The sequence below is a fragment of the Ochotona princeps genome, chromosome 24 (genome assembly GCF_030435755.1).
Source record: "Ochotona princeps isolate mOchPri1 chromosome 24, mOchPri1.hap1, whole genome shotgun sequence".
Taxonomy (NCBI): Eukaryota; Metazoa; Chordata; class Mammalia; order Lagomorpha; family Ochotonidae; genus Ochotona; species Ochotona princeps.
This window is the reverse complement of record NC_080855.1, coordinates 1,584,410-1,597,643: the sequence shown is the minus strand read 5'-3', so window position 1 is coordinate 1,597,643 and position 13,234 is coordinate 1,584,410. Positions and strand designations below refer to the sequence as shown.

The following is a 13,234-nucleotide window of genomic DNA, read 5'->3' as shown; positions in this document are numbered from 1 at the left end:
TTGGGGAAATTCACAAAAAACACACATTGTGAGACTGGATGGGAAAAAGAAGGAGAGGATATGAAACCTGGATGGGGGCAGGGAGAACCCAGCACCAACTAAAACTTATCAAAAAACAGTTTAATTATTTTTTTTTCAATTTCAATATTATTTCATTCAACTTTGAAGAAATGAACTTTAGGTAAAATTAAGAAATTGGCCTCCTCTGAATAAAAAGTAAAAAACCTTACAAGGAATCTGTTAAAAATAAGAGATAAGAAACATGTTGTCACTCTAACAAAAAGTAAAATTGATTTTTTTCTGATGGAAGAGTTCTTATCAGTTTGTGCTGCTAGCTATGCAGATCTACACATCTGTCTCATGTGGTTAGCTACATGCACACACACACACACAGAGGGTGAAAGAGAGAGAGAGGTGAAACATGAAATATGAATAAAGTTTGTTGTCTACCTGCTACTGGAGAAATACACTAATTTTGTAGTTTCACACAGTGTTACCCAGAAAAACAAAATGAAGCAATCATAAATCTTCCCTGATCATTTTGTGAATATCTAATATTTAAGAACAAAAGCTTAACAATTAAAACTTAAACTTGAAACCTACCCGCCGGTTTGTGAAGACAGAGTAACATTCTTTCACCAGCACTGTTTTTATCATCTCTGGATCAGTGATGACCAGCACAGGCTGCCGACCATCAAACAATCTATTATGGGAAAAGAGAAATGGTTAAACACGACAAACCTGATGCAGCAGCCACAGCCAAGCCCAGCCCAATTTGATCCTGAGCTTATGTTTCTTACAACCCTTTTGTACAACACAAAGTGACATCCTTTCCTGGTTCAAGTTAGAGTAAGATATACAACAAGATTCCAACCACAGAAGACACTCCTGTCTTCAAAAAATTAAGGTAAATCAAGTAAAGAAAATGCATATAACAATGAAATAGTATTTCTAAAAAACTTTTCCCTGTTCCTGTTTCTTGAGGAGTGCTTCCTATGTTTTCCTTTAATAGTCTGATTGTTTCTGAATGTAGATTTAGGTCTTTGAACCATTTAGAGCTGATTTTTGTGTAATGTGACAGTGTGGGTCTTGCTTCTTAATTCTGCAAACTGCTGTCCAGTTGTCCCCAATGCATTTGTTGAATAGACCAGGCTTTTTTCTTGGATCTTTTTCAGTTTTCTTGTTAGAAATTAGTTGGCTATACATGTGTAGGCTCCCTTCTTGTGTTTCTATCCCATTCTAGTAGTCTTCTCTGTTTTTGTACCTGTTTTGATGACCACTGCTCTGTAGCTTGAGGTCTGGAATTGTGATCCCTCCAGCGTGAATTTATTCTTCAGGACAGCTTTGGGTATCCGTAGTCTCTTGTGTTTCCAGATGAACTTTTATATCATCCTTTCCATTTCTGAGAAGAATGTTGTTGGAATTCAGACTAGGATTGTGTTGAATCTGTACATCACTTTTGGTAATATATTCATTTTGATGATTTGGATCCTGCCAATCCAAAAACATGGTAAGTTTCTCCATTTTGCAATTTCTTCTTCTGTTTTCTTTTTAATCTTTTATGGTTTTCATCGCAAAAGTCTTCCACATATTTGGATTGACTAATACCTAGGTATTTAAGATTTCCGCTATCTTTTTAATAGCATGATTTATTATATAATTATTTTAACCTCAGTAATCTATTTTATAAGCTTTTGGATTTTTCCATGATCTTAAGCTCAAGCTAGTGTTCTACTTGATATATAATTACCCATTTTTGTGGCTGAAATGTAATCTTTCATTATCCTACACTTGAAGGGTGTGTTTTACTTTCAACTACCTTATCTCTTCAAAACTTGACATCCAAGATCACTGACCCAGTTCAGATCCATTACCAAATCGAGCTATGGGAATGTGCAAGGTTGAATTTAATAGACTAGTAGTAGTTTTCCACTTCCAAATCATATTTCCTGTGGAACAAAGGGCTAGTTCTTAAAGTGGCATGTAAATTTATTCATCTAATATTTCTGTTCCTGCCAACTTGATATGCTCCTTTCCCATGCAGGTCCTGGCAGGCATTTGTTAACATCTTCACCAACTGCAACATCTTCTTGGAGCTTTGACCGGGTCAGGTCAAGGTGTCCAATCTACATCACAGTCCAGCCCATAATTCCCTTCAAAGCCATAGGTTAAGCACCAGTGTTGTATGCCTTAGGTTTGTACATTGAGGGTACTCTTTCTTCCCAACTAACCATCTGGTCACAATAAATATATGGAAGAAACATTTCCAAATGATCGTTAGTCTGCTGCACTTCGTAAAATCTGAGACAGTTACCTCCTGTCAGGAAGAACAGAAGCCCAAGAAATAGGTGCAAATTTTATGGGAGTCACAGCCAAGGTTTTCTATTTCCTTGAATAGAACTACCAGCTCTACTTCTATATGCACCTCAGGATGCCTCCTAGAGTTTCATAACAAGAGTGCAACACAAAAGAGTTGCTGTGTCAAAAAGTTTATTGTCTTTGTTAGGAAAATCTTCATAGAAAATGTTTGATTTAGCTCTCAGCAGCCTGCTCCTGAGCGTGCAGGAAGCTTGCCTTCTTTTGGGCTACCTGATCTTTCTTCTGGGCAAGGGAGATCTTGGGACGTTTCCACCTCTTCTTCTTCACCTCTCTCGGGCTTCTTCTCATACACTGGATTCTCTCGTATAGCTGCTTGGGCTTTCTTATACATCTCTTCCATCATGTCTTCCCCACTGCAGGTCCTTTTGTTCCTCAGGATGTGATTGCTGTGTGCGATTGACGGATCCCTCTGTGTGACAGATGGAAAGTAGAAGTGGGTTTGACACAACATGGCAGTTGGTCTGGACTGGCACTTGAGGTTTGAGTGTTACTTTGTTGCATGTTTTGCTCATAAGTATCATAAGCTAAAACATTGACCTTCTGTTTTTGTTTTGCGCTAAGGGGTTTGTTAAAGTTCTTAAGAACAAGGCCTATTTTAAGAGATACCAAGTGAAATTTAGACGACGTCCAGAGGGCAAAACTGATTACTATGCTCGGAAACGCTTGGTGATCCAGGATAAGAATAAGTGTAACACACCCAAATACAGGATGATCGTTCGTGTAACAGAGATGTCTTTGCCAGATTGCTTATACCTGGATTGAAGGGGATATGATAGTCTGTGCAGCTATGCACACGAACTGCCAAACTACGGTGTGAAGGTTGACCTGACCAATTATGCTGCAGCCTACTGTGCTGGCCTGCTGCAGCCTCGCAGGCTTCTGAATAGGTTGGCATGGACAAGATCTGTGAGGGCCAAGTGGAGGTGATTGGAGATGAATAAAATGTGGAAAATCTTGACGGCCAGCCTGGTGCCTTCACCTGCTATCTGGATGCAGGCCTTGCCAGAACCACCATGGCAATAAAGTGTTTGGGGCCCTGAAGGGAGCTGTGGATGGAGGCCTGTCAATCTCTTACAGTACCTAACGATTCCCTGGCTACGATTCTGAAATCAAGGAGTTTAATGCGGAAGAACATTGGAAGCACATCATGGGGCAGAATGTTGCAGACTACATGTGTTACCTAATGGAAGAGGATGAAGATGCCTACAAGAAGCAATTCTCTCAATACACAAAGATTTCTGCTATTTTTAAGTAGACAATACTTACAATATGTTTCTCAGCCATGGAATTATTTCTATACACAAGCACCACATATTTGTGTTCATTTATTTTGTATCCTGCTACCCAACCAAATTCTCTTATGAAAGCCAGTAGTGTCTCAACTGAGTTTTGGTTCTCCTATATAGAGAAACATGTTATCTGCAAATACAGATCCTTTCAGTTCCTCATTTTCAATTTGGAATCCTTTAATTCCTTTTTCTTGCCTAATAGCTCTGGCAAGGATTTCCAATACTGTATTGAAGAGTAATGGTGACTGGACGTCCATGTCTAGTTCCAGATTTTAGTGGAAAGGCTTCCAATCTTTCTCCATTTATCATGATGCTAGCATTGGGTTCTTCATAAATTGCTCTGATTGTGTTGTAGAATGTTCCTTCTATGCCTGTCTTATACTTTTCAGCATGAAGCGGCGTTGAATTTTATCAAATGCTTTCTCTGCATCTATTGAGATGATCATGTGATTTTTATTTTTTTTTAGTTTATTGATGTGATGTATCACATGTAGTGAACTGTGAATGTTGAACCATCCCTTCATGTCTGGGATGAATCCCACCTGGTCCAGGTGAATGATCTGCCTGATGTGATGTTGCATCCTTTTGGCTAGTATTTTGTTGAGGATCTTTGCATCTATGTTCATCAAGGATATCAGTCTGTTGTTCTGTTTTCTGTTGCTTCTCTTTTTGGCTGTGGTATTAAGGTAATGCTGGCTTCATAGAAAGAGTTTGGAAGGATGGTCTCTCTTTCTATTGTTTGGAAAAGCTTTGGAGGATTGGGGTAAGTTCTCTTGAAAAGTTTGGTAGAATTCAGCAATGAAGTCATCTGGTCCGGGACTTTTCTTGGTTGGGAGGGCTTTAATTGCTGATTCAATTTCAGTCCATGTTATAGATCTATTTGGGTTGTTAATTGCTTTTTGATTTAGTTCTGGTGGATTTTATGTGTCCAAAAACCTATCCATCTCTTCTAGGTCGTCTGATTTGTTCACATACATTTTCTTGTAATAGCTGCTGATGATTCTTTGTATTTCCAAGGTATCTGTTGTATCTTCTTTCTCATCTCTGATGCTATTGATGTGTATCTTCTCTCTCCTTTTTGGGATTTGTTGAACTAGTAGGGAGTCTATTTTGTTGATTTTCTCAAAGAACCAGATCTTTGATTTATTGTTCTTATGTGCAGTTCCTTTGGTTTCTATCTGGGTAATTTCCTTTCTTATTTTGATTATTTCATTTTTTGTCCTACTATTCTTGGAATTGCTTTGCTGCTGCTTTTCTAAACCCTTCAATTGTAGGGTTAGCTCATTTATTTGGTTCCTTTCTAGTTTGTTAATTTAAGCATTGCTGGAGATGAGCTTTCTTCCTAACATTGCCTTGATTGTGTCCCATAAGTCTTTTTTTATTATTACAAAGTCAGATATACAGAGGGGAGGAGAGATAGAGGGGAAGTGGAGCTGCCAGGATTAGAACCAGTGACCATATGGGATCCTGGTGCGTTCAAGATGAGGACCTTAGACATTAGGCCATGCCACCAGGCCAGTCCCATAAGTCTTGCTATGTTGTGTTGATGCCTTCATTTGTTTCAAACATTTTTCAATTTCCCCTTTGATTTCTTCTGTAACCCATTGCTCATTTGGTGACATATTATTCAGTCTCCATGTATTTACAGGTCGTCCTTGGTATTTTGACATCTTGGTCACTACCTTCACTCCATGATGGTCTGAGAGGATGCATGGTATAATTTTGACTTTTTAAAATTTGCTGAGGCTTATTTTGTGGCCTATATCATGGTCAATTCTGGAGAACATTCCATATACTGATAAGAAATAGTGTATTCTTTGTAGGATGAAAGGTTCAGTACATATCAACTAAATCCATTGGTTCTAGAGTTTGAGTGAGTTCTGTTGTTGCTTTACTGACTTTCATTCTCGTTGATCTGTCTATTGCTGTTAATGAGGAATTTTGATCACTTTCAGTTTCCTCTGATCTTTGTTGGTGAGCTGAGTCTCCTGTAAACAGTGGATAGATGTGGTTTGTTTTTTGATCCAGTCCTACAATCTGTGGCGTTTGATTGATGAGTTTAGGAAATTTACATTCAATGTTAATATTCATAAGTGGAAGTTTGGATTGTTCTTTGAAATAGTCTTCTTCTAGGCTTTTAGTGGGATGTTCTCCACATTTGTCTTTGGTTTTGGTAACTGTTATTCCTTTGTTCTTTCGCAAGAACATCTTTGAGTATTAATTGTAAGGCTGGTTTGAAAAATGCAAATTCTTGGAGTTTCTCTTTACTATGGAAGAATTTTATTTCAGTTTCAAATAAAAAGAGGAGCTTTATGGAATATGTTATTCTGGAATGAAAATTTTTCCTTTTGGAATCTGGAATGTATCACTCCATTCTCTTCTGCCCTACAGTGATTCCTCTGAGAGGTCAGCTGTCAGTTTCATTGGGATTTCTCTACAGGCCACTTGGTTTGTTGTTGTTGTTCTCTTTTGCACATTGAAGGATTTTCCTTTTATTTGACTGAAGAGAGCTTAATTATCATGTGTTCCAGTGACATTCACTTTTGATCAGCTCTGTTTGGAGTTCTATTAACCTCAAATATCTTGTTTTCCAAATCTCTCTTCAGATTAGGGATGCTTTCATGCATTTTTTCATGGACTACACCTTTAATCCCAGCTTCTCATTCTGCACCTTTCTGGTAGTCCCATAATTCTTTTGCTGGGCCTTTTAATAGTATCTTTCATTTCTTCAATGTTCCTTTTAATTTGACTCACCTCTGCTTCCAGCTTTTTGTTTGTTCTCCCATACTGATAGGAAATATCTTCCAGTTCTGAAATTCTCCTTCTTCATCCATTCTATTTTTTAAGACTCTCCACTGTACTTTTAATTTGCTCCAGTGTTCTTTATTTCTGATATATCAGCTTTCATTTGATTCATTGCTGATATTTCCTATGGAACATATTCCTTAAATTCCTTGAACTCCTGCATGTACTTCACATTGCTATTCAAAAACTGTATAATCAGTTTTCTGAATTTTGTGTATTCCATTTAATCCTCCATTAACTCTGAGGGTGGGCAGATCTTTTTCTCCTTTGCTGAAGAGTCTTCACTAACATTCATATTTCCTCTTCTTCTTCTTTTGCCTTTTGACATTGCTATTCTGGTTGACAAATTCTTCTGCTTAGTGCTGATTTGTAAGATGAATTACCTGGCAGCCAGAAGAATCTAGCCGTGGCCATTGCTGGGTCCTTGGCTGTTGCTGGGGTCTGGATCACTGCTCACCAGCCACTGTTGTGCTCTCTGTTTTCTGCAACACTACTCTACCCTCACTGCTACCTCCCTCTGTACAGAGGGTCTCCATGTTCCCCCTGCCAACTGCCAGATTCCTTTCTTTTCCTGTAATCTGTCCTTGCACTTCACCCTATTGGATCTACATCATCCAACTCTAATTTGCCCATCAGCCAGCCAGATGGTCGGGTCATTGTTGGCTGCTGCCACCTTGTGGTTGGCAGGTGCTTTCACTCTCTTTGTTACTCATATTTTAGAGCTGGTATGTGCTGGTGTTGATTAAGTAGTTCTGCCCATAGATTTGCAAATCAGAGCCAGATAGTTCTAACTGGCAAAGGTTGGCCCTCTTCCCAGACTCCCAAAAACAACAACAAAAACGTGAAAAAATGTGCAAAGGAAATGAACAGACATTTTTCAAAAGATGAGATCCAAATGGCTATCAGACATATTGAAAAGATGCTCAGGCTCCCTAGCTGTCAGGGAGATAAAAATGAAAACAACATTGAGGTACCACCTAAGTCCGGTCAGATGGGCCTACATTCAGAACTCTACTAAAAACACCTGCTGGTGTGGATGTGGGGGAAAAGGTACCCACATTCACTGCTGGTGGGAGTACTGGCTAGTACAACCACTATGGAAATCAGTATGGAGGGCGCTTAAAGAATTGCAAATAAATCTGCCATATGACGCAGATATCCCACTCCTAGGAGTTTACCCAAAGTTAATGAAAACTGCATGAGAAAAGGGTCTGTAATTTTAGATTTACAGCAGCACAATCTATAATAGCAAAGACATGGAAACAATCCAGATGCCCATCCAAAGAGGAGTGGTTAAAGAAACTGTGGTACATTTCCTCCAAGGATAATTAAAAAGAATGAAATTAAACCATTAGCAACTAGACTCCCCCAGCTAGACAGCATCATCCTCAGTGAAATAACTCAATCACAAAAGGACAAACACCATATGTTCTTGAGATGGATAAATACACTATTGCAAAAATATGGTATAATTAGTCAGGGGTTGTGAGTTTCAAGGGTAGGTAATCTCAGACCCTACATAATTGTACCATAAAATTTATAATTAAAAAAAAACTAGATAATTCATCATGAAGATCACACACATAGAAATAATGCTAGATTGCTGGTATGGTGGCATAGGAATTGAAAGTCATCACCAGAAAAGCTGCTAAACATTAGAATCAGCTCCAACATAGCAACCTGCAAAACCAGCAGAAGACAGCCCATGAGTTAGCAGCCCTGACACCTCTGTTGAAGAATGAATAAACCCCCTGGCTCCTGGCCTTCCCTGGCCTCATACAATCTATTTGGTCTTACACAGTGAACCAGCAGATAGAAAACCTCTTTTTCTCTGATTCTGTCATTATGATTTTGAAACTATAATAAATATTTTTGAAAGAATGTTAGAACATTTCTTAGATCTAGGTTCAAACCCAACCCCAGATTTTGTATTATGCCAGAGAAAACCCTGAGTTGCAGAAGGTCGGCACACAGGTGGGTTGCTTCTTGTCACCCCCATGGGAGATCTGGAATATGTTCCTGGTTCTTCCCATCTACTGCCCATATCCACAACCAGACAAACCCCAGCATTCTCTGACATTTGTGGCATGAACCAACAAATGGCAGAGATCCTCTTCTCTCTGTGTGTCTCTCAATTTATGAAAATGGTATTAAGCAAGTGAAATACAAAGGCAAATGAATCATCTAGGATAGACAAGTACTGAATCCAGCAAGGGAAATTTAAGATTGAGTGAAAGGAGATCCAGTGCTTCATGTTCTCTCATCAGATCAAAATAGCTTTGTAGGCCATGTTACCTCAGAAGGCCCTGGACCAGCTATAAGAATTTGATAAGACAAGATGTGAAATTAAAAAAAAAATGTAGGAAGAGGCAGACTTTTGCAGCTTGCTCATAGATTCCAAGCACATCAGTTAAACCACTTTCTCTGCTGAATGAAACCTGGAAACGGAAAAGGATGCCCCATATGTCACCCTAATATACACGTATATAAACATGCATTACATAATTATATAATATTATACACCATATTTATTTGTACCTTTCAGTACTTGTTTCTTTTCTCAAGAATTCTATCCACTTATTCATCATTCATCTATTAAAGACATATTTTGCACAGAGAAAAGGAATGCAAAAAAAGGAAAGTTTCCCATCCTCTAGTTTACTTCCCAAATGGCCACAATGGTCAGAATTGAGCTGAAGCAAACATTGGACCAGGAGTTTCTTCAAAGTTTTCCATGTGTGGGCAGGGCCCCAACTTATTGAGCCATTCTTCACTGCTTTCCAAGCAGTCAGCAGAGTGCTGAATCACAAGTGGAGCAGCTAGGCACAAGCGGGTGTCCATATGTAATGCCAGCACTAACAGGTGGAGGAATAATCATCTATACCATAATGCCAGCCCCACCCATAAACCTTCTTTCAAAAGCACATATTAAATATAATCTTTAGGTAACAGAATTTAGATTTTTAATTGAAAGGAATTAACCCAAGAAGATAAGTTATCACACAGGTACAAAGACATATTACAATGTCCAGGAAAAATGTACTATACTCAATTAAGGATCTATAAGCAACCAAAATATGCAACAGCAAGACTCTGTTCAGACTTGGGTCCCTGGTTCAACAACAACAGCTGAAAAAAGTGATGACCTACAACAATGACACCAAATTCAGACACCCATATCTGGAGCGTATGCAGTCCTTCCTAGGACAAACCTCCAGAACTTTACCTTGGATATCCTCATACAAAAAGGCTCTGAGCTAAGGTTGTCCCCACAACAGTGAGTACCTCACGAGAACAAGGAAGCTTTCCAAATACTCACCCCCACATATTTCCATATTTTTTATAACATTTCATGTCAAAATCACACACACCCTGAATGGGAAATAAAATGAAATGTGATTATTATTGTAAAATCAGTAAACTTGATCTCCAATTGAAGAAAACTAAGCAAAATACAACTGCAACAAGCTTAATATGTTATTATCTAATTATCCAGAAACTCCTATTCAGAGACACCTGGGAGAAAAAGCGAGACAATATTTGAAGTGGAGAACTCCAAAGAATTCTTCAGTTTCCCCTGAATACTGTGGAAACCCTGTGGCTAAACCTGGTCCACAGAAACTATGTAACCCTTGTCACCATGAAGCTGTTTCCTGGGCCTCTATGGTCTCAAAATATTTCATAGAGCAGCAAGTAGTTTTCTCCATGCACACATGAGGAAACTGAGACTTGGGGAAAACTGTGAGGTTCCCCAGGATGAATCCACTCACTTCTCTAGATCTTGTGAACTTTCTAGACTTCTGACAGATTTAAGATACTAAAGATATTAGTCAATTTCTTTTGTACTCTTGGCTATGTTCCTGAGGGAGAAAGTGCATTGATTAAAGAATGTATGTGAACTCACCTTCCAATTTGAGAGCACAATATGGGAAAGAGTAACAAATACCAGCTTGACACACAGCACCAGTGTATTATAATAACGGCACAAGATCAGGCATTCCAGCACAGTACCTAAGACACCTCTCTCCCATATTTGAGTATCTGTGCCCCATATCTGTCCCTGCCTTCTCATTTTAGGCTGCTGCAGAGATGGCTCAGCTAACGGGGTACCTCTATTCTGCTCGCAAGGCCTGGATTCAGTTGAACTTCTCAGCTTCTGATCAAGTGTAGTCATGGATATTGTGATCCACACATCCATCAGAAAGTGGGTAAATTCAAACCTTCTCCCCTGAGAACTTCATTTCATAAAACTCAACATTCTTTGCAAATACATGAAGAAAAGGCAGCAGTTCAAATGACACTCACCTTGCGGTAGCCCATGATATTACCTAGGAAAGGCAACGGTGTTGGCCCAGGAATGCCCAGCTTCTTAAAAAGGCCATGTGTAGAGGTGCCATATCTGTAAAGTCAAGGAGGAGTCAGGTCACAAGGGTAATAGTTTACAAGAAGGGGAACCTGCTCAGAGATCACAATAAGAGCTGACACTGTGTGTGGGTTCATCTGAGAATGGGCCAGGCATCAGCTGACAGGCGTCAGAACTAGTTGTGAGTCATATTAGACTGGACGGCAGTACTTCAAGGAAGGTACAGGATTCAGTGCTCTGAACATCCCTGATTTAGGAACTATGAACACTCCCATGCTGGGATGTATCTTTAACCTTGGTGCACAAGAACCAGGTCTATGTGTGGAGGTGGGGCATTCTGAGCTAAACCACATCACCCATAAGTCTTCATGAGAGCCAGATGACTTGTGGAGTGAGAAAGGCTAGGTTGCAGCAGAAGACTGCAAAAACCATGGCTGAGGGCAGTCCTTGTGGGGGTCTTGGAGGTTGCATCACTTAGTCTGCATAACCCACTGGCATGCATGAGGCAGGGTTGGACCACAGCACCCATCAACTCACACGAGGGATGGGGTAAAATTGGAACTGACCAAACAGTATGGTATGTGTGCTGGCTACTGCAGGTGACATAGCACACCTGCACTGTAAAATAAACACAAGAGTCAAGAATGAGGTAATCAAAATGAGATTTCTTAGGGGACTCCCAAGAAACTGCTAGGTTCAGACGCTGACCTCCAGGAAAATCACAGGGTGCATGGTTGTACTTTGAAGCACATGTTTTGGTACTGGACTACCTCAGTTACGGATGCCTCTGTGGACGAGAGCATGTCCAGATGCACACCAGGGTCATGAGAGAAAATTCATCTAGGGCAGCAGGGTATATCAACTGACTCATCAGAGCACAGAAAACAGAACAATTTGGACAATTTTGGCCAAACATTGCATCATGTTCCTAGGTTTGTGGATGCAATAGGTAGACTTTGTCAACCAACAAACTTTGGAAAGATTTTCTCAACACTGGAGTAACGAAACCAAAAACTTCTCAGAAGTATTAGAACTACTGAAATAACTCCCTTGAGGCACTCTTCCGCAATTGTGGGTCTCTAAGGCATCATCAAAGGACAGATCCCTATCCCAGGGTTCTGAGGTAGTCTGACATCAAGGAATAGCATCTGCTGCCCACTCCACTGCAGACTCAGGGCAAAACCAAACACAGTAAACTAACAAATATGTCACACACACATTCCTCCATGCCTCAAATTCTCACCCTAATCAGAACCCATATGAACATGGATCCCTCTCAATGATAAACAATACTAAAAGGAAAGTTAAGAAAAATTAAGAAGAAAATATAAAGTGAATTTGGTGGCGCTCTGGTTTCTTGATGCTACCTAAAGAGGAACATTAGAGGGAAAATAAATCTCTATACTAATGCCAACTTGTTAACTTCACAGAAACTGTGAAGAATAAGGGAAAGAAACCTGAAGATTGCTGCCTAGTCTGCCCTTCTCTGAAAATCATTTCACCTAGTGCAGGGTTGATGAGTCAAATCACAAGAACCAGGCAGCAGTAGAAGAGTACCAGGGCAGGAACACAGAGGGGTAGAAGAACTGAATCTGAGCCTCCACTGAAGTCCGGGGTTCTGGACTGCTCTGTGTCAGTGATGCATAGGCAGCGGAAGGGAGAAACGCAAGAGCCAACCACACACACACTCCTGCAGTGTGGATGCAGACTCAGAAGGTAAAGCTATTGCAGATCAGTGCAAGTCAACTTTTTCCCTCAGAATCTCTGGAGTGTAGGCCCTGGGTGAGGATTCCCCTGCACTTGGCACACATGTTCTTATAACTTATCTCAACTGAATCCTAACTACACAGCATGAGTCAAACTGAGAGTCAATCAGCATTTCTTCTATGTAACAGATGCCATTAACACTTCCTACAGGCAGAGGTTGGGAACTGGATGGGTTGAGATAAGTCAGTAGTCTCACTGAAATCTGTTATTACCTTTCTATTGGTATCACCCAGCACTTGGACATCTTCCCCTCTGATCGTCAGAACAGATGAATGAAAGACAAGCCTCATTACCATTCCAGATGCAAGACTACAAGAGAGATCAGATGGACAGCTACTCACAGATACAGGAATGCCAGGATGGTAGCCGCGAGAACCCAGGTTTCTAAGGAAAAGTCTGGCATCAGGTCCATTGCCACTCACTGCTGCAGCTCTCTCCTCTGAGTGTTCCCTGAAGCTGTGTGTGCTGCTCTTTGCTGGGCTGTGTGAGCACAGCTGCCCTGCCCTGTAAGCCGTGATCCAATCAAGGTGACTGGGGAATGAGGTGGAGCTGGACATGCAACAAATAGGATATTTACTTGTGCCCTGCCTGCAATCTGGGACTCTCTCCAATTTGGCAGTTGGCAAAGAAT

General features: G+C 40.2%; 1 protein-coding gene and 1 pseudogene across 1 annotated transcript in view; one reads left to right on the top strand and one right to left on the bottom strand.

Annotated features, from left to right (window-relative positions):
- Nucleotides 1-13,015, bottom strand: part of LOC131483219 (cytochrome P450 3A6-like) — a 60,028-nt gene extending 47,013 nt beyond the window's left edge. The window contains exons 1-4 of the mRNA XM_058680731.1: nucleotides 12,945-13,015; nucleotides 10,779-10,872; nucleotides 9,793-9,845; nucleotides 604-703 (exon numbers count right to left, since the gene is read on the bottom strand). Of these exons, the coding sequence (XP_058536714.1) occupies nucleotides 604-703; nucleotides 9,793-9,845; nucleotides 10,779-10,872; nucleotides 12,945-13,015 (318 nt within the window). The remainder of the gene's footprint in view (nucleotides 1-603; nucleotides 704-9,792; nucleotides 9,846-10,778; nucleotides 10,873-12,944) is intronic.
- Nucleotides 2,911-3,634, top strand: LOC131483256 (large ribosomal subunit protein uL18-like; annotated as a pseudogene).
- Nucleotides 13,016-13,234: the final 219 nt, after the last annotated feature.